The 21,692-nt window shown below is 45.3% G+C and overlaps 1 protein-coding gene across 2 annotated transcripts in view; it reads left to right on the forward strand.

The window, feature by feature from the left end:
* LOC135547683 (disintegrin and metalloproteinase domain-containing protein 23-like) overlaps positions 1–21,692 on the forward strand; it is a 59,592-nt gene that overhangs the window by 19,262 nt on the left and 18,638 nt on the right. For both annotated transcript variants that reach the window (XR_010456734.1, XM_064976911.1), the window contains exons 4-24: positions 1,401–1,464; positions 4,430–4,512; positions 4,953–5,016; positions 6,313–6,385; positions 7,147–7,214; positions 9,085–9,150; positions 9,574–9,642; positions 10,747–10,913; positions 11,236–11,320; positions 11,401–11,488; positions 11,665–11,716; positions 15,882–15,981; positions 16,094–16,165; positions 16,254–16,340; positions 16,846–16,926; positions 17,016–17,066; positions 17,304–17,367; positions 17,539–17,644; positions 17,997–18,116; positions 18,608–18,776; positions 19,554–19,665. Coding sequence is in view for 1 of the 2 variants with exons in the window: in XM_064976911.1 (XP_064832983.1) it covers positions 1,401–1,464; positions 4,430–4,512; positions 4,953–5,016; positions 6,313–6,385; positions 7,147–7,214; positions 9,085–9,150; positions 9,574–9,642; positions 10,747–10,913; positions 11,236–11,320; positions 11,401–11,488; positions 11,665–11,716; positions 15,882–15,981; positions 16,094–16,165; positions 16,254–16,340; positions 16,846–16,926; positions 17,016–17,066; positions 17,304–17,367; positions 17,539–17,644; positions 17,997–18,116; positions 18,608–18,776; positions 19,554–19,665 (1,841 nt within the window). In the remaining variant the exon portion in view is untranslated. The remainder of the gene's footprint in view (positions 1–1,400; positions 1,465–4,429; positions 4,513–4,952; positions 5,017–6,312; positions 6,386–7,146; positions 7,215–9,084; positions 9,151–9,573; positions 9,643–10,746; positions 10,914–11,235; positions 11,321–11,400; positions 11,489–11,664; positions 11,717–15,881; positions 15,982–16,093; positions 16,166–16,253; positions 16,341–16,845; positions 16,927–17,015; positions 17,067–17,303; positions 17,368–17,538; positions 17,645–17,996; positions 18,117–18,607; positions 18,777–19,553; positions 19,666–21,692) is intronic.

The following is a 21,692-nucleotide window of genomic DNA, read 5'->3' on the forward strand; positions in this document are numbered from 1 at the left end:
AGTCTCTTGAAGTCAGTGGTCAGCTAACATATTGACTGTGTGTAACTGTGTGGTGTGGCATGGCTTGCTGAGTCAGACGGTGGGAACAGCCTGGAGGACAGCGGGGGCTCAAGGTGAACCAAAGGCCTCAAACAATCATTTATCATTGTCATGCTTCATTGACACCATGTTGAAAGGGGATATGTCTTATATCAATGTCATGCCTGTCGCTGACGTTGTTTTGAACTCCAACGAGCACATCACTGGTTGGCTCTGTAAATTACAGCTTTGTGATGAATTCTGGATCCCATTTTGTACGCTGGCTGTCACCACTGTGTGTTGACTGATTTTCAAACGGTTTCAGAGTATGTACCTTACTGTGTTATACCTACAGTATCTATCTTATAATGTATTATTGGTATAGTCTTTAAATCAAAATCAAATGTATTTACATAGCCCTTCATACATCAGCTGATATCTCAAAGTGCTGTACAGAAACCCAGCCTCAAACCCCAAACAGCAAGCAATGCAGATGTAGAAGCACGGCAGCTCCACAAAAAGGATCTGGTGCATCTTACCTGCTGATGCAGCATCTTAAATACTGATGCAGCATCTTAAATACTGATGCAGCATCTAACCTGCTGATGCTGCATCTAACCTGCTGATGCAGCATCTTAAATACTGATGCAGCATCTTAAATACTGATGCAGCATCTAACCTGCTGATGCAGCATCTTAAATACTGATGCAGCATCTAACCTGCTGATGCAGCATCTTAAATACTGATGCAGCATCTAACCTACTGATGCAGCATCAAACCCCCTGATGCAGCATCTTACCCGCTGATGCAGCATCTTAAATACTGATGCAGCATATAACCTACTGATGCAGCATCAAACCCCCTGATGCAGCATCTAACCCCCTGATGCAGCATCTTACCCGCTGATGCAGCATCTTAAATACTGATGCAGCATCTAACCTACTGATGCAGCATCAAACCCCCTGATGCAGCATCTAACCTGCTGATGCAGCATCTTACCTACTGATTCAGAATCTTACCCCCTGATGCAGCATCTAACCTACTGATGCAGCATCTAACCCCTGATGCAGCATCTTACCTGCTGATGCAGAATCTTACCTAGTCTTCGTATAGCTGCACAGAATGCAACGTTTAAGCGACCTTTAACTGTCAGATGACGTGGGTGGATGTATTTAGGTTGACGTGGGTGTATTTGACTGTGGGGTTTGAATAAGATTAAGGTTTGCGATGCTTGTTGAATGTTGTTCAGCTGTTAAACAGGATCTGTGTAAAGCCACAAGGAAACCTGAGTCACGGTTCTCGATCAGACCACAGATGGTTATAGGGCAGCAGGTCATTACGACAGATACTAACCCACGCCCCCTTCTCTTTCTACTTCCCAGTGACTTGTTGTCGTCGGATTATGTGGAGATCCACTATGAGGAGGGTAAACCTGTTCTATCAAAGGTAACATCTCCAGTCAGAACACTCACTCTGTTTGGGTACCTGTTTTCATTTACCTTTTATGTTTTTATTTTTTGGGGGGCGGAGCCTAATTGGCTCCCAGTGGAAGATACAGGGCCTACAGCTGGTAAAGAATGGATTGGTTTGTTTTATGGGGGGGCTGATTAGGGCCAATCAAAGTACAAGTGGATAGTTAACGTAATATGTAGCAAAACGCTTAAAGACTATTCAGTTGTACCATGTCTACATGTCTCACAGACATTTAAATAAATAATATGGCGGCCATTGTCCATGTAGAGTACAGAGTGGTACTTTTATATTTCCTCTGTGATGTTATTTATCCACTTGGTCTTGATCTGTCCTAATATTAGCATTACCTAACTTCATCAAATACAGTATGTGGTGCCAGTTTGCCAGTTCAAATGTGATTCGTCCTGATGTTCAAATGTGATTCATACTGATGTTCAAATATGATTCATTCTGATGTTCAATTCTGATTCATCCTGATGTTGCGTAAGTGTTGGGAGAGAGAGCTAGGGGAGAGAGAGACAGGAGAAAGAGAGAGGGAGGGAGGGATAGATGGGGAGAGGAAGGATGGATGGTCGAGAAAGAGAGGGAGGGATGGTAAAGAAAGAGAGTGTGAGAGGGAGGGATGGTAGAGAGAGAGAGGAGAGAGAGAGACAGAGAGAGAGAGAGACAGAGAGAGAGAGAGACAGAGAGAGAGAGACAGAGACAGAGAGAGAGAGACAGAGAGAGAGAGAGAGAGAGAGAGAGAGACAGAGACAGAGAGAGAGAGACAGAGAAACAGAGAGAGAGACAGAGAGAGAGAGAGAGAGAGAGAGAGAGAAGGGAGAGAGAGAGAGGGAGAGAGAGAGAGAGAGAGAGAGAGAGACAGAGAGACAGAGAGAGACAGAGAGACAGAGAGAGACAGAGAGAGAGACAGAGAGAGAGACAGAGACAGAGAGACAGAGAGAGAGACAGAGAGAGAGAGAGAGAGAGAGAGAGAGAAACAGAGAGAGAGACAGAGAGAGAGACAGAGAGAGAGAGAGAGAAGGGAGAGGGAACTGCCACTGGTGTTGCTGAATCAGGATCAGGCTGGGGGCTGATGGGTTGAGGGGCTGATGGGTTGAGGGGCTGATGGGTTGAGGGGCTGATGGGTTGAGGGGCTGATGGGTTGAGGGGCTGATGGGTTGAGGGGCTGATGGGTTGAGGGGCTGATGGGTTGAGAGATGGCTGATGGGTTGAGATGGCAGATGGCTGATGGGTTGAGGGGCTGATGGGTTGAGAGGCTGATGGGTTGAGGGGCTGATGGGTTGAGGGGCTGATGGCTGATGGGTTGAGGGGCTGATGGCTGATGGGTTGAGGGGCAGAGAGGCTGATGGGTTGAGGGCTGATGGCTGAGAGAGACGGGTTGAGGGCTGATGGCTGATGGGTTGAGGGCTGATGGGTTGAGGGGCTGATGGGTTGAGGGGCTGATGGCTGATGGGTTGAGGGGCTGATGGGTTGAGGGGCTGATGGGTTGAGGGGCTGAGGGCTGATGGGTTGAGGGGCTGATGGGTTGAGGGGCTGAGGGCTGATGGGTTGAGGGGCTGATGGGTTGAGGGGCTGATGGGTTGAGGGGCTGAGGGGCTGATGACTGAGTGGCTGATGGGTTGAGGGGCTGATGGGTTGAGAGGCTGATGGGTTGAGGGGCTGAGGGCTGATGGGTTGAGGGGCTGATGGCTGATGGGTTGAGGGGCTGATGGCTGAGAGGCTGATGGGTTGAGGGGCTGAGGGCTGATGGGTTGAGGGGCTGAGGGCTGATGGGTTGAGGGGCTGAGGGCTGATGGGTTGAGGGGCTGATGGCTGAGAGGCTGATGGGTTGAGGGGCTGATGGGTGAGAGGCTGAGGGGCTGATGACTGAGTGGCTGATGGCTGAGGGGCTGATGGGTTGAGGGGCTGATGGCTGAGAGGCTGATGGCTGAGGGGCTGAGGGCTGATGGGTTGAGGGGCTGAGGGCTGATGGGTTGAGGGGCTGAGGGCTGATGGGTTGAGGGGCTGAGGGCTGATGGGTTGAGGGGCTGAGGGCTGATGGGTTGAGGGGCTGAGGGCTAGGCTGAGGGGCTGAGGGGCTGAGGGCTAGGCTGAGGGGCTGAGGGCTCAGGGGCTGATGGCTAGACTGGGCACAGTGGAGCTAGCTGACTCAGCATGGCTCCACTCCGCTCCCCTGCAGCCTCCTGCCTCTCCTGCCTGCCTGGCTGCAATCCAGATCACGTGACAGGGAAGGGAGAGACTGGCGCTCTGCAGTAGCTATGCAGCGTGGGATGGTGGCTCTTTGAGAGAGAGAGAGAGAGAGAGAGAGAGAGAGATGTGGACCATTGAGGTCTGAAAAGAACAGTCAAGTGTGAGGCCCACAGACACAACCCACACTCCCGAAATGTAATATTTCTAAATGTGGGCTGATTTCGTTAACCAGGCTGCAGAAGATGTACTGTATTGGAGAAAAGTATAGTCCTCCCAACTGAATAAACAGTATTACAACACAGGTGCAATAATGCAGCAAATACACAAAGGTACTTCATCTGAAGTATATTCCAGATTGTATAGATGGGTTTAGTATGTGAATATATTTGTTTGTTGAATGTCTTGTAGAAGACCACTGGAGTGGTGCTCTAATCATCATGTCCCCCCCATCTTCTCCACATTAGGTTGCTGTGATGAGAAGTGTTGTCTAAGTGTTGTTTAAGTGTTGTATAAGTGTTGTTTAAGTGCTGTCTAAGTGTTGTATAAGTGTTGTTTAAGTGTTTTCTAAGTGTTGTATAATTGTTGTTTAAGTGTTGTATAAGTGTTGTTTAAGTGCTGTCTATGTGTTGTATAAGTGTTGTTTAAGTGCTGTCTAAGTGTTGTCTAAGTGTTGTTTAAGTGTTGTATAAGTGTTGTTTACATGTTGTTTACATGCTGTTTAAGTGTTGTTTCTGTGTACCCTCAGGGTGGTGAACACTGTTACTACCACGGCCAGGTGAGGGGGAAAGATGATTCCCACGTGGCCTTGTCTACCTGCAATGGGCTGCAGTAAGTGAAGGAACAGCAGCAGTTGTATATATAATAATCCGTGCCTGGAATATGTGTGGAGATTCATCTGTGCTCTCGACAGCTGCTATTGACTCAGTATTGACTGTCTTCTCTCTTCACTTTGTCTCTCGTTCCCCCTGCCCTTGCCTCTCGTTCCCCCTGCCCTTTCCTCTCGTTCCCCCTGCCTTTGTCTCTCGTTCCCCCTGCCCTTGTCTCTCGTTCCCTCTACCCTTTCCTCTCGTTCCCCCTGCCTTTTCCTCTCGTTCCCCCTGCCCTTGTCTCTCGTTCCCCCTGCCCTTGTCTCTCGTTCCCCCTGCCCTTGTCTCTCGTTCCCCCTGCCCTTGTCTCTTGTTCCCCCTGCCTTTGTCTCTCGTTCCCCCTGCCTTTTCCTCTCGTTCCCCCTGCCTTTGTCTCTCGTTCCCCCTGCCTTTGCCTGACAGCGGAATGTTTGACGATGGACTCTATCTCTATATAATGGAGCCTTTGCAACAGACTCACTCAATTGTAAGTTCTTCCTTCCATTTAGGTTTTTAACAATCTTTGCTACACAAATAACATTGTTCTACCTCTACTTGTGCTACTGCTAGGATCGCTTTTGCCACTTTTACCCTTACTAAGTCCTCCTTTTACCCTTACTAAGTCCTCCTTTACCCTTACTAAAGCCCCTTTTACCCTTACTAAGTCCTCCTTTACCCTTACTAAAGCCCCTTTTACCCTTACTAAGTCCTCCTTTTACCCTTACTAAGGCCTCCTTTACCCTTACTAAAGCCCCCTTTACCCTTACTAAGTCCTCCTTTACCCTTACTAAGTCCTCCTTTACCCTTACTAAAGCCCCCTTTACCCTTACTAAAGCCCCCTTTACCCTTACTAAAGCCTCCTTTACCCTTACTAAAGCCTCCTTTACCCTTACTTTTACCCTTACTAAAGCCCCCTTTACCCTTACTAAAGCCTCCTTTACCCTTACTAAAGCCTCCTTTACCCTTACTAAAGCCTCCTTTACCCTTACTAAAGCCTCCTTTACCCTTACTAAAGCCTCCTTTACCCTTACTAAAGCCTCCTTTACCCTTACTAAAGCCTCCTTTACCCTTACTAAAGCCCCCTTTACCCTTACTAAAGCCTCCTTTACCCTTACTAAAGCCTCCGTTTTACAGTAAAGGCACATTAGGTTATCTAGTGAAAATTGATACATCATTGTCGAAGGCAATCTTGTTTTTGAAGGAAGTCCATGGTGTACTATAATGAAGGACATATGATTAATCATCAATCAATCACATTTATTTATAAAGCCCTTCTTACATCAGCTGATGTCACAAACTGCTGTACAAAAACCCAGCCTAAAAACCCCAAACAAAAGTGCTGTATGTTTTGCCTCACTAATCTCTCATTGATCTTTTTCTAAAGTCACATAAAGCCCAGAACACCGTATCCCATTATTCAAGGTCCATGATGATAATGAACAGGATAATGATGATGGAAATAATAACAATAATGAAATGATAATGACACCGGAAAGGATAAATATAGTGGAAAGGACAGTGATAATGGAAAGATGAATGATAATGATCACGGAAAGATGAATGGTAATGGAAATGGTAATGTAATGATAATGTTTTTAGGGTAGTCAAGTATTCCATTTTATTTATGGATTAATGTTGACTCTGTAGTTGTGAAAACCTGATCGTGTGCCTTGTTATACAGTGGAATGGGAATACCCTCTGATACCCCCTTCTTCTAACTTGACCCCTGTTCCCTGTTCCCTCCACCCTCATCACACCCCTGTTGACGGTTTCTCCCTCACAGGATACAGCCGCACGGCCCCACTCACTGCGCAGGATGCCCAGCCTCCAGTGGAACAGTGACTCAGAGGAACTGGGTAAGGTGTTCTGCATCTGACTGCCATCTTGGATCTTGCATAACGTCCACCCGCCCTCCACCACTTTACATCAACACTCATTGTAAGGGTTTTCCTGTGGTGAAGTAGAGGAGGACCAAAACGCGGCGTGGTTATATTGATTCATGTTTAATTAAAACAGATAAACATGAACACTACAAAACAACAAACGTGGAAAACCAAAAACAGCCCTATCTGGTGCAAAACACAGAGACAGGAACAATCACCCACAAACACACAGTGAAACCCAGGCTACCTAAATATGGTTCCCAATCAGAGACAATGACTAACACCTGCCTCTGATTGAGAACCATATCAGGCCTAACATAGAAATGGACAAACCAGACACACAACATAGAATGCCCACCCAGCTCACGTCCTGACCAACACTAAAACAAGGAAAACACACACGAACGATGGTCAGAACGTGACACTCATGGCCTGTCTACCTGCATTCCAGAACCTCTCCTACTAACGCTGACATTAGATTCCCCTCATCTGGGTCAAGTACATCATGTCAAATACATTCAAAAACCCTGTGTTGCGCTTGATTTGGTTTGCCCAGTAGAGTGGAAGGTAAATTAACTTAAAGCATACCTCAACTTAATACTTTAGTGTATGACGCAGGTTGGGACTGTTGACACATAACCACAGAACCCAGCATGGCATCGGTATCCTGGCGTAGACCTCAGTGTGTTTATCGACCCTTGTTATTGTGTTTCTGTGTTCCTGTGTTTCTCTAGTGAAGGACGAGCAGCTGCTTTCGGAGCTGGACGACATGTCCTGGCTGAAGCGCAGGAAAAAGCGGGCTGTAAGTCTGTGACCTCATCAGTCTCTTAAAGGGATTTTGTAAAACACTCCACCTACTCTAACCCTCACCCTACTGTAACCATACCCTAACTCTAACCCTACCCTAACCCTACCCTCACCTTACTGTAACCATACCCTAACTCTAACCCTACCTCAACCCTACCCTAACCCTACTGTAACCATACCCTAACTCTAACCCTACTGTAACCATACCCTAACTCTAACCCTACCATAACCCTACTGTAATCCTACTGTAACCCTATTGTAATCCTACTGTAACCCTACTACAACTCTACTGTAATCCTACTGTAACCCTACGATAACCCTACTGTAACCCTACTGTAACCCTAACCCTACTGTAACCCTACTATAACCCTACTGTAACCCTAACCCTACTGTAACCCTACTGTGACCCTAACCCTACTGTAACCCTACTGTAACAATAACTCTATTGTAACCCTAACCCAACTATAACCCTACTGTTACCCTACTGTAACCATACTATAACCCTACTGTAACCCTACTATAACCCTACTGTAATCCTACTGTAACCCTACTGTAACCCTACTATAACCCTACTGTAACTCTACTGTAACCCTAACCCTACTATAACCCTACTGTAACCCTACTATAACCCTATTGTAACCCTAACCCTACTGTAACCCTACTATAACCCTACTGTAACAATAATCCTACTGTAACCCTACTGTAACCCTACTGTAACCCTACTGTAACCCTAACCCTACTGTAACCCTACTATAACCCTACTGTAACAATAATCCTACTGTAACCCTACTGTAACCCTACTGTAACCCTAACCCTACTGTAATCCTACTGTAACCCTAACCCTACTGTAACCCTACTGTAATCCTAACCCTACTGTAACCCTACTGTAATCCTACTGTAACCCTACTGTAACCCCACTGTAACCCTAACCCTACTGTAAACCTACTATAACCCTACTGTAACCCTACTGTAATCCTACTATAACCCTACTGTAACCCTAACCCTACTATAACCCTACTGTAACCCTACTGTAACAATAACACTACTGTAACCCTACTGTAACCCTACTGTAACAATAACACTACTATAACCCTACTGTAATCCTAACCTTACTGTAACGCACTCCTCCTACTGTTCATCTACCCTTGCTGTTTTATAACCTAGTGTGCTATGTAGCCTTGTGTTATAACCTAGTTTGCTATGTAGCCTCATGTTATAACCTAGTGTGCTATGTAGCCTCTTGTTATAACCTAGTTTGCTATGTAGCCTCATGTTATAACCTAGTGTGCTATGTAGCCTCATGTTATAACCTAGTGTGCTATGTAGCCTTGTGTTATAACCTAGTTTGCTATGTAGCCTCATGTTATAACCTAGTGTGCTATGTAGCCTCTTGTTATAACCTAGTTTGCTATGTAGCCTCATGTTATAACCTAGTGTGCTATGTAGCCTCTTGTTCTAACCTAGTGTGCTATGTAGCCTCATGTTATAACCTAGTGTGCTATGTAGCCTCTTGTTATAACCTAGTGTGCTATGTAGCCTCATGTTATAACCTAGTGTGCTATGTAGCCTCATGTTATAATCTAATGTGCTATGTAGCCTCAGGTTATAACCTAGTGTGCTATGTGGCCTCTTGTTATAACCTAGTGTGCTATGTAGCCTCATGTTATAACCTAGTGTGCTATGTAGCCTCTTGTTATAACCTAGTGTGCTATGTGGCCTCTTGTTATAACCTAGTGTGCTATGTGGCCTCTTGTTATAACCTAGTGTGCTATGTAGCCTCATATAATTCTCTATTTTCTTCTCATCCTCTATAAATCTGTCATTGCTGTGTCTTATGAAAGTTAACTAATCTGTGGCTTTTTCAGATGCCTAGGAATGTATTTGAGGAGATGAAGTATTTGGAGATTATGATCGTCAGTGACCATAATATGGTATGTGCCCACAAAAGCCAAGCAACACTATCTAAACAGAAGACAGGAAACACAAATGAATATTTCAGCAATGTTTCATTATTTTTTACTGTTAAGAGTCTCGACAGCATTCCGTCAACACCAAGGAGACTTGTTTTTCCTCCTCTCGTTGTCCTATGCTTAGCCAGCTACACCCACAAGAGAATGCAACACTGTTGAATGTGTTGGTGGATGCATGAGTCATATCCTAGCTAACATAACTGTCGTCCAGATGTGAAAACACCAGGCTTATTCTATTGTTGGTGTGGACCATCAAAAATCAACATGTATATTTTATGTATTTTCCAAAAGGGTGTTGTAGAAGCTTGTATGAGAATTAATTCATGTTCCCCTTAATAATAGTTTTGACTAACATTTGTGTCATTGTTTTTGTGTGGCCTGCAGTATAAGCGACTCAAGACCAAGCAGCACACCAGAAACTCTGCCAAGTCAGTGGTGAACCTTGTTGATGCTGTGAGTAACATCTTCAGTTGGCTCTGAGAACTGATTCTTATTATTATTTTTATTTTTTACTTTTATTCAACTGCAGATATTCAGACCTTCACCTCCTCTTTCTGGTGTATGTTTCAGGGTTTCCATCAGAACAATCTAGAATAATGTTGAACTGATTCTAATTCTCTGGCTCTTGTGTGACTAAATAATATTTTCAATGCAATCATAGTTGACTCAATCATATTTGAATCAATCGTCAATCATAGTTGAATCAATCATAGTTTAATCAATTATTGTGTTTGCAAAACACAAGTATATCTAAACGTTGAATTTACAGATTAATTGATCAAATGTATATGTATTTTGTTGTTGAGAACAGCTGTTTACCATTTATATGGAAGTTCCCCTAGAGGTAGAACCCAGAATTGACCACTTCCTCATGTGTCATACACTACTTATCTCATGTACCCTGAGTCTCATGTTCCCTCAGTTTCCTGTATCTCAAATCTCCTGTAATCTGAGTCTCCTGTAATCTGAGTCTCTTGTAATCTGAGTCTCTTGTAATCTGAGTCTCTTGTAATCTGAGTCTCCTGTACCCTCAGTCTCCTGTACCCTCAGTCGGCTCCATACATGTGTCTGTTATGTTCAGATTATACACTGTATCACTGTGCTTGTTGTTGCTCTGTGTAGCTGGGATGTGGAATAACAGTCTTGGGTCTCTCCTTGCCCCCAGTGTGCTGTATCCCCTGTCCTGTCCTGTCCTGTCCTGTCTTGTCCCATGTCTCTCCCTGCTCTCAGTGTGCTGTCCTGTTCTGTCTTGTCCCATGTCTCTCCCTACTCTCAGAGTACTGTTTCCCCTGTCCTGTCCTGTCCTGTCTTGTCCCATGTCTTTCCCTGCTCTCAGTGTGCTGTTTCCCCTGTCCTGTCCTGTCTTGTCCCATGTCTTTCCCTGCTCTCAGTGTGCTGTTTCCCCTGTCCTGTCCTGTCTTGTCCTGTCCTCAGACAGTACAGATGATCATTCACACCCAGTATTCTTCTCCTCTTCCTGTGCTGTGATCTCTCCATCTCTCTCTCTCTCTCTCTCTCTGTGTGTTCTCCCACTACCCCAACATGCTCCGATGACAGATCTTTAAGGAGCACCTGCACACACGGGTGGTTCTGGTTGCCGTGGAGATCTGGTCGGACAAGGACCCGATTCCCATCAGTGTGAAGCCTCTGGACATGCTGAAAGATTTCTCCAAGTACCGGGCGCAGAGCATCAAGCAGCACACTGACGCTGTGCACCTCTTCTCGTAAGTGCTCTCTCCTCCCTGTTCCTCAGGGCCACCCCATACTGATGCTGTAGTAAGTATCTCTTGCACACAGAACCCCTTTATGGCTTCCCAGATCAGTAGATCATGTTAAAGGACTAGGCCCTAATGCTTTTGCTTTAACAACAAAGCAACCTTTTTCCATACACTTTCATTTTTCCTCCAAGGGTGGCTGAAATACCACTCACATGTCCAGCATATGTCTGTCTGCCTGTCCACCTGTCTGTCTGTGTATCTGGCTGCCTGTCTGTCTTCCTGTCTGTGTGTCTGTCTGATAGTTACTCTGTGTCTCTTCGATGCACAGCAATGTGACCTTCCACTATCGCCGAAGCAGTGTAGCGTACTTCGGGGGCATGTGCTCTGTGAGCCGTGGAGTAGGGGTCAACGAGGTGAGACTAATGTCCAGGATCATACTTTTTTATTATTATGGCAGAACAGACTAGTAACTGCTAATGTTGTGTACCTGCAGTATGGCACCACATGGACTATGGCTTCGTCACTCTCCCAGAGCTTGGCACAGAACCTCGGCATCCAGTGGGATCCAGCCGCAAAGAGAAGTACACAGACCAGCTCACATTCATCACTGCACATTCATATATGTCTCACAGATTTACAAAGCAGCCCTTTAAAAAAAAAATGATATCTCATTTTACAATCTATGTTTAAAATGTTGAATAATTTTAGGCACATATGTTTCTTTGATGGACATGCTGTGTGTTGTTCTCTCTCACAGAGGAATGCGGCTGCTCTGACTCCTGGGTGGGCTGCATCATGGAGGATACTGGGTAACGGGCTGCTGTACTACTGTTATTCTCACTCTGTTTCTGTCTATGTCTCGCTCTCCCTATCATATGTGCCCCCTCACACACACATACACACAGACAGACAGATATATATATATACACTACCTGTCAAAAGTTTGGGGTCACTTAGACATTTCCTTGTTTTTGAAAGAAAACAGCAGTCTTAACGTCAACAGTGAAGAGGTGACTCCGGGATGCTGGCCTTTTTGGCAGAGTTGCAAAGGAAAAGCCATATCTCAAACTAGACAATCTAATGTACTTGTCCTCTTGCTCAGTTGTGCACCGGGGCCTGACCACTCCTCTTTCTATTCTGGTTAGAGCCAGTTTGCACTGTTCTGTGAAGGGAGTAGGACACACCGTTGTACGAGATCTTCAGTTTCTTGGCAAGTTCTCGCATGGAATAGCCTTCATTTCTCAGAACAAGAATAGACTGATGAGTTTCAGAAGGAAGTTCTCTGTTTTTGGCCATTTTGAGCCTGTAATCAAACCCACAAATGTTGATGCTCCAGATACTCAACTAGTCCAAAGAAGGCCAGTTTTATTGCTTCTTTAATCAGAACAACAGTTTTCAGCTGTGCTAACATAATTGCAAAAGGGTTTTATAATGATCAATTAGCCTTTTAAAATAACACCAAGTGCCATCGGAACACAGGAGTGATGGTTGCTGATAATGGGCCTCTGTATTCCATAAAAAAATCAGCCGTTTCCAGCTACAATAGTAATTTACAACATTACCAATGTCTTCAATGTATTTCTGATCAATTTGATGTTATTTTAATGGACAAAAAATGCTTTTCTTTCAAAAACAAGGACATTTCTAAGTGACCCCAAACTTTTGAACGGTAGTGTATATAGAGAGAGGGGGAGAGGGAGAGGGAGAGAGGGATAGGGAGAGAGAAAGAGGGAGAGAGAGAGAGAGAGAGAGAGAGAGAGGCGGAGAGAGAGAGAGAGAGAGAGAGAGGTGGGGAGAGAGAGAGATGGGGAGAGAGAGAGAGAGAGAGAGAGAAAGTGAATAGGAGAGAAGGAGATAATATAACACTATGAAACAGATGTTATTATTAGAGCTCCTATTAGGAGAGAGAATAGATTATTTCCGCGGATTTCTGTTGAGGGAAATGTGTAATGATGAGCTGCTAACCACCTAGCGCCCCTGCTTCTCTCTATGAGCTGCTAACCACCTAGCCACCCCTCTCTATGAGCTGCTAACCACCTAGCTCCCCTGCCTCTCTCTATGTGCTGCTAACCACCTAGCCCCCCTCTCTATGTGCTGCTAACCACCTAGCGCCCCTGCCTCTCTCTATGTGCTGCTAACCACCTAGCCCCCCCTCTCTATGAGCTGCTAACCATCTAGCGCCCCTGCCTCTCTCTATGTGCTGCTAACCACCTAGCCCCCCCTCTCTATGAGCTGCTAACCACCTAGCCACCCCTCTCTATGAGCTGCTAACCACCTAGCGCCCCAGCCTCTCTATATGAGCTGCTAACCACCTAGCCACCCCTCTCTATGAGCTGCTAACCACCTAGCGTCACAGCCTCTCTATTTGAGCTGCTAACCACCTAGCCCCCCCTCTCTATGAGCTGCTAACTACATAGCCACCCCTCTCTATGAGCTGCTAACCAACTAGCCACCCATCTCTATGAGCTGCTAACCACCTAGCACCCCTGCCTCTCTCTATGAGCTGCTAACCACCTAGCACCCCTGTCTTTCTCTATGAGCTGCTAACCACCTAGCACCCCTGCCTCTCTCTATGAGCTGCTAACCACCTAGCACCCCAACCTCTCTCTATGAGCTGCTAACCACCTAGCGCCCCTGCCTCTCTCTATGAGCTGCTAACCACCTAGCACCCCTGCCTCTCTCTATGAGCTGCTAACCACCTAGCGCCCCTGCCTCTCTCTATGAGCTGCTAACCACCTAGCACCCCTGCCTCTCTCTATGAGCTGCTAACCACCTAGCACCCCAACCTCTCTCTATGAGCTGCTAACCACCTCAGCACCCCTGCCTCTCTCTAGGAGCTGCTAACCACCTAGCACCCCAACCTCTCTCTATGAGCTGCTAACCACCTAGCGCCCCTGCCTCTCTCTATGAGCTGCTAACCACCTAGCACCCCAACCTCTCTCTATGAGCTGCTAACCACCTAGCACCCCTGCCTCTCTCTATGAGCTGCTAACCACCTAGCACCCCAACCTCTCTCTATGAGCTGCTAACCACCTAGCGCCCCTGCCTCTCTCTATGAGCTGCTAACCACCTAGCACCCCTGCCTCTCTCTATGAGCTGCTAACCACCTAGCGCCCCTGCCTCTCTCTATGAGCTGCTAACCACCTAGCACCCCTGCCTCTCTCTATGAGCTGCTAACCACCTAGCGCCCTGCCTCTCTCTATGAGCTGCTAACCACCCTGCCTCTCTCTATGAGCTGCTAACCACCTAGCGCCCCTGCCTCTCTCTGTGAGCTGCTAACCACCTAGCACCCCAACCTCTCTATGAGCTGCTAACCACCTAGCACCCCAACCTCTCTCTATGAGCTGCTAACCACCTAGCACCCCAACCTCTCTCTATGAGCTGCTAACCACCTAGCACCCCTGCCTCTCTCTATGAGCTGCTAACCACCTAGCACCCCAATCTCTCTCTATGAGCTGCTAACCACCTAGCGCCCCTGCCTCTCTCTATGAGCTGCTAACCACCTAGCGCCCCTGCCTCTCTCTATGAGCTGCTAACCACCTAGCACCCCAACCTCTCTCTATGAGCTGCTAACCACCTAGCCCCCCAATCTCTCTCTATGAGCTGCTAACCACCTAGCGCCCCAACCTCTCTCTATGAGCTGCTAACCACCTAGCGCCCCAACCTCTCTCTATGAGCTGCTAACCACCTAGCACCCCTGCCTCTCTCTATGAGCTGCTAACCACCTAGCGCTCTCTCTATGAGCCTAACCACCTAGCGCCCCAACCTCTCTCTATGAGCTGCTAACCACCTAGCGCCCCTGCCTCTCTCTATGAGCTGCTAACCACCTAGCGCCCCTGCTCTCTCTATGAGCTGCTAACCACCTAGCACCCCTAGCACCCCTGCCTCTCTCTATGAGCTGCTAACCACCTAGCACCCCAATCTCTCTCTATGAGCTGCTAACCACCTAGCGCCCCTGCCTCTCTCTATGAGCTGCTAACCACCTAGCGCCCCTGCCTCTCTCTATGAGCTGCTAACCACCTAGCACCCCAACCTCTCTCTATGAGCTGCTAACCACCTAGCCCCCCAATCTCTCTCTATGAGCTGCTAACCACCTAGCGCCCCAACCTCTCTCTATGAGCTGCTAACCACCTAGCGCCCCAACCTCTCTCTATGAGCTGCTAACCACCTAGCGCCCCAACCTCTCTCTATGAGCTGCTAACCACCTAGCGCCCCAACCTCTCTCTATGAGCTGCTAACCACCTTCTCTCTATGAGCTGCTAACCACCTAGCACCCCTGCCTCTCTCTATGAGCTGCTAACCACCTAGCGCCCCTGCCTCTCTCTATGAGCTGCTAACCACCTAGCACCCCTGCCTCTCTCTATGAGCTGCTAACCACCTAGCGCCCCAACCTCTCTCTATGAGCTGCTAACCACCTAGCGCCCCTGCCTCTCTCTATGAGCTGCTAACCACCTAGCGCCCCTGCCTCTCTCTGTGAGCTGCTAACCACCTAGCACCCCAACCTCTCGCTATGAGCTGCTAACCACCTAGCACCCCAACCTCTCTCTATGAGCTGCTAACCACCTAGCACCCCAACCTCTCTCTATGAGCTGCTAACCACCTAGCACCCCTGCCTCTCTCTATGAGCTGCTAACCACCTAGCACCCCAACCTCTCTCTATGAGCTGCTAACCACCTAGCGCCCCTGCTCTCTCTGTGATCTGCTAACCACCCAACCTCTCTCTATGATAGTAGGCCAATGACAGGATGTATAGCGCTGAATCTGCAGCCACCAGAGGCTGTGCAGGGTCATGACCTGCGGTAGCGTGTGAAAGTTGCCTTGACGTCATGCTTGTGTTGTTGACAGTGGCTCGTGTTGCACACTGTTCCAGAGTCACCTGACGTGAATAACATCTGCCACACCTTTCACTCTCACGCTAGGACATGGTCAATGAACAGTTGGATGACAAAGGTGGATCTATTCCTTTCCCCTCAGGGTCCAGCATCCCCGGAAGTTCTCCAAGTGCAGCATCTCAGACTACAAGGAGTTCCTGCTGAAGGGCGGTGGATCGTGTCTCTATAACAGGCCGACCAAGGTGAGTAGGTTACGCTGCGGTCGTCATACAGCTGAACATCAAAAGAGCGATACTGTATATAACCAGTCATTCAGATACCGTTATAACCCTCTGATTCTGTTTGTTTGGGCAGCTGTTTGAATCTACAGAGTGTGGGAATGGATACATTGAGGTGGGAGAGGAGTGTGACTGCGGAGATAGAACAGTAAGTTACTGTTAAATACTAGTTTATTTTACATCTCATTAATATGGTTCAATACAGTGTCAGACTGGTGCTGCCGTCTATGTTGTAGGAGTGCTACAAGGACTGCTGTAAGAAGTGTTCCCTAGCTAATGGTGCACACTGCGCTGACGGACCTTGCTGCAACAACACTTGTCTGGTAAGAGCTGTTTAATCACTGTGTCAGGTTGCTCACTAAGAACCAATATGGCTGTTTAATCACTGTGTCAGGATGCTCACTAAGAACCAAAATGGCTGTTTAATCACTGTGTCAGGATGCTCACTAAGAACCAAAATGGCTGTTTAATCACTGTGTAAGGATGCTCACTAAGAACCAAAATGGCTGTTTAATCACTGTGTCAGGATGCTCACTGAGAACCAAAATGGCTGTTTAATCACTGTGTCAGGTTGCTCACTAAGAACCAAAATGGCTGTTTAATCACTGTGTCAGGTTGCTCACTAAGAACCAAAATGGCTGTTTAATCACTGTGTCAGGTTGCTCACTAAGAACCAAAATGGCTGTTTAATCACTGTGTCAGGTTGCTCACTAAGAACCAAAATGGCTGTTTAATCACCAGTAATGTTTTTTGTGTTAATGTTGCTTAAGAGACCTGCTAAGATTGGTACAGGAAATCCCGGTCTCTTGTTCTCTCTTTCTATGTTAGTTCTACCCACGTGGTTACAGTTGTCGCTATGCGGTGAATGACTGTGACATCTCAGAGACATGCTCAGGAGACTCTGGCCAGGTGAGTTGGGCTCTAACCATTCATTTCTGAAAAAGGATGAAACATTCAGCTGTCTTAAAAGGAAATATTTTTTATGTTGTTCATTGTAGTGCCCTCCCAACCTCCACAAACAAGATGGCTACCAATGTCAAGTCGACCAGGTGGGCAGCATGATCACTAAGCCACAAGGACATACTGTATACCTATTCAGATGAAAATGATTGTCATTATGAACTTGCTTGAACATATAGGGAATGAATGAGTATACTCCGAGATTCTACACATGCATTGCTTGCTGTTTGGGGTTTTAGACTGGGTTTCTGTAGAAGCACTTTTTGACATCTGCTGATGTAAAAAGGTGCTATGTAAATACATTTGATATGATTTTGTCTCTTTAGGGACGCTGCTACAGCGGAGAGTGCAAGACCAGAGGAAACCAGTGCAAATATCTCTGGGGCCCAAGTAAGTTCAGAATCCCTCTTGCTTAAGCTACTCAATGCCAGTACGTACAGTGGCAAGATATGTCATCTAAAATGCAGAGAATCTGAGACTTGTACTTTAGTGATATTAGCTTGTCGTGAGGTGTGGTCACCCTCCTCCCTTTCTCCTCTCCTGTGTTACCTCCTTGTGCAGAGGCGGGAGGGTCTGAGAAGTTCTGCTACGAGAAGCTAAACACAGAAGGAACCGAGAAGGGTAACTGTGGAAAGGATGGAGATAAGTGGCTCCAATGCAGCAAGCAGTGAGTTTACAGCTGATACCAAATATACACTGGTGTACACTGTAGTCATGCACTATACCAGATCAAATAGTCAAGTACTGCTGTGTCTGTTCTACAACAATGTAGTATTCACAAATTGTCAATGTTCCCTTAGTCAATTCGATTCAATGGGCTTTATTGGCATGGGAAACATGTGTTAACATTGCCCAAAGCAAGTGAGGTAGACAATATACAAAAGTGAAATAAACAATCAAAATTAACAGTTAAACATTACACATACAGAAGTTTCAAAACAATAAAGACATTACAAATGTCATATTACGCGTATATATATATATACAGTGTTGCAACGTCTCTGATTCTCCCTCTGCAGTGATGTGTTCTGTGGGTTCCTGCTGTGTAGTAACATCGGACACAACCCCCGCATCGGCATGGTGAAGGGAGACATCACTCGTACCTCCTTCAACCATCAGGGCAGGCCGGTGAACTGCAGGTGGATACAACCTCCTCACCTGTCAACGCACAGAGACATCATACGGATACTAACTCGCCTCTCTCTCTCTATGGTCTCTCTCCCTCTCTCTCTGGTCTCTCTCTATGGTCTCTCTCTCTCTCTGGTCTCTCTCTATGATCTCTCTCTCTATGGTCTCTCTGTTTCTCTCTCTCTCTATGATCTCTCTCTCTATGGTCTCTCTGTTTCTCTCTCTCTCTATGGTCTCTCTCTCTCTCTCTTTATGGTCTCTCTCTCTCTCTGGTCTCTCTCTATGGTCTCTCTTTCTATGATCTCTCTCTATGGTCTCTCTCTCTGTTTCTCTCTCTCTCTATGGTCTCTCTCTGGTCTCTCTCTATGGTCTCTCTCTCTCTCTCTCTCTCTCTTCTTTATGGTCTCTCTCTCTCTCTGGTCTCTCTCTATGGTCTCTCTTTCTATGATCTCTCTCTCTATGGTCTCTCTCTCTGTTTCTCTCTCTCTCTCTCTCTCTCCAGTGGTGGCCATGTTCTTTTGGACGATGAGACTGACTTAGGCTACGTGGAGGACGGAGCGCCCTGTGGGCCGTCCATGATGTGCCTTGACCACAAGTGTCTGCCCATCCAGTCCCTCAACATGAGCACCTGCCCCAGCGGGCCCAACGGCCAGGTGTGCTCATCCCACGGGGTGAGTCCAGGGGAGCTGGTTCCCCAACTGGTGGACCGCGGGATGAATTTGGCTTGTGGTTGGTTTAAGTTTTCTGGGGGGGGGGGGGGTTTCAGTGTTGGACATTAAAAGACTGTAAAAAAAAAAAAAAAACAGCTCCAAGTGATTTTAATTTAAGAAATCTGTTCCCAAGTATTTCCCACACATAATAGAGAGACACAACGTGATTGGATAAAAATGTAAGGTTTGAAATAATTATGTTTTAGTCAAACATATCTGTTTGGGCTTCTTGTGGTCAATTTGCAGTCCACAAATGATCCCGCAGCTGAATCTAGGTGATGATCCCTGCTCTAGGTGTACCCATATGAAGCTGAATCTAGTTGATGATCCCTGCTCTAGGTGTACCCATATGAAGCTGAATCTAGTTGATGATCCCTGCTCTAGGTGTGCCCATATGAAGCTGAATCTAGTTGATGATCCCTGCTCTAGGTGTACCCATATGAAGCTGAATCTAGGTGATGATCCCTGCTCTAGGTGTGCCCATATGACCCGAGCCCAGAACTACAACCTTGAAGGCTGTTATTAGCCATAAGGGCCCACTATGATTTCTCCAATGACACAGTGTCAGCAAGTGAATTATTCACTACAATTTCACCAATCATGTAAAATCCCCAGCATGCAGTAGTAAATGAGCCTGGGGACGAGTTTAACAAGGGTGACGTATTCATTTGTCATGGAGCGTAGATTAATGAATTCCTCCCTGCCGCCTCTCTTCCTCCCTTTGTCCTACCTGGCCAGGTGTGTAACAACGAGGCGACGTGCACCTGTGACACCACCTGGGCGGGGACTGACTGCAGCATGCCCGACCCTCCCAAGGAGCCTGCACCCACAGAAGACGAAGAACCAAAAGGTTTGTTTCCATCTCGTTTTCAGAACCTATCTACCATAGAACCTATCTATGGTAGACTAAAGTAACATGCTTCCCTGACTAGAATCATTCCTTTGACTTTCTGATCGTCTTTACGGCAGTTGGTTTTCAAATACCTTCTTCGGTCTAAAGATCAGAGCTACAGTTGAAGTCAAACGTTTACATACATCTTATCCGAAAACATTTAAACTCAGTTTTCACAATTCCTGACATTTCATCCTAGTACAAATCCCCTGTCTTAGGTCAGTTAGGATCACCACCACTATTTTAAGAATGTGAAATGTCAGAATAATAGTAGGGATAATGACTTATTTCAGCTTTTATTTCTTTCATCACATTTTCAGTGGGTCAGAAGTTTACATACACTCAATTAGTATTTGGTAGCGTTGGCTTTAAATTGTTTAACTTGTTAGCCTTTCAGGTTATGTCTATATAGGACTCGTTTTACTGTGGATATAGATACTTTTGTACCTGTTTCGTCCAGCATCTTCACAGGGTACTTTGCTGTTGTTCTGGGATTGATTTGCACCTTTCGCCCAAAGTACGTTCATCTCTAGGAGACAGAACGCGCCTCCTTCATGAGCAGTATGGCGGCTGCATGGTCCCATGGTGTTTATACTTGCATACTTTTGATTGTACGATGAATGTGGTACCTTCAAGCGTTTGGAAATTGCTCCCAAGGATGAACCAGATTTGTGAGGGTCTACAATTATTTTTCTGAGGTCTTTGCTGATTTCTTTAGATTTTCCCATGATGTCAAGCAAAGAGGCACTGAGTTTGAAGGGAGGCCTTGAAATACATCCACAGGTACGCCTCCAATTGACTCAAGTACTGTCAATTAGCCTATCAGAAGCTTCTAAAGCCATGACATAATTTTCTGGAGTTTTCCAAACTGTTTAAAGGCATCAGTCACCTTAGTGTTTGTAAACGTCTGACCCACTGGAATTGTGATACAGTGAAATATAAGTGAAATAATCTGTCTGTTAACAATTGTTGGAAAAATGACTTGTGTCATGCACAAAGTAGATGTCCTAACCGACATGCCAAAACTATGGTTTGTTAACAAGAAATGTGTGGAGTTTTAATGACTCCAACCTAAGTGTATGTAAACTTCCAACTTCTGAAGAACTGTAATATCGATGTGGTTTTTTTCAGAGTCGTGGCTGAACAAAGACATGGATAATATACATCTATATATACATACATCTATATATGTATATACATACATCTATATATACATACATCTATATATATATACATATACATACATATATATATACACATCTATATATACATACATATACATCTATATATATATATATATATACACATCTATATATACATACATATACATATATATATATACACATCTATATATACATACATATACATCTATATATATATACACATCTATATATACATACATATACATACATATATATATACACATCTATATATACATACATATACATCTATATATATATACACATCTATATATACATACATATACATACATATACATATATATATACATACATATACATCTCTATATATATACACATCTATATATACATATACATCTATATATACATACATATACATCTATATATATATACACATCTATATATACATACTTATACATACATATATATATACACATCTATATATACATACATATACATACATATATACACATCTATATATACATACATATACATACATATATATATACAAAATATAATAATAATATATCCCATTTATACATCGCTTTTGTCCAAAGCACATCAATCGGCTGGGGCCACTACATTTACATATGGGTGGTCCCAGCGGGATACATATACGATCTCTAGCGCCATGCTCTACCGACTGAGCCACACAGGACCCTATATACACATCTATATATACATACATATACATCTATATATATATATACACATCTATATATACATACTTATACATACATATATATATACACATCTATATATACATACATATATATATACACATCT

The sequence above is a fragment of the Oncorhynchus masou genome, chromosome 10 (genome assembly GCF_036934945.1).
Source record: "Oncorhynchus masou masou isolate Uvic2021 chromosome 10, UVic_Omas_1.1, whole genome shotgun sequence".
Lineage (NCBI taxonomy): Eukaryota > Metazoa > Chordata > Actinopteri > Salmoniformes > Salmonidae > Oncorhynchus > Oncorhynchus masou.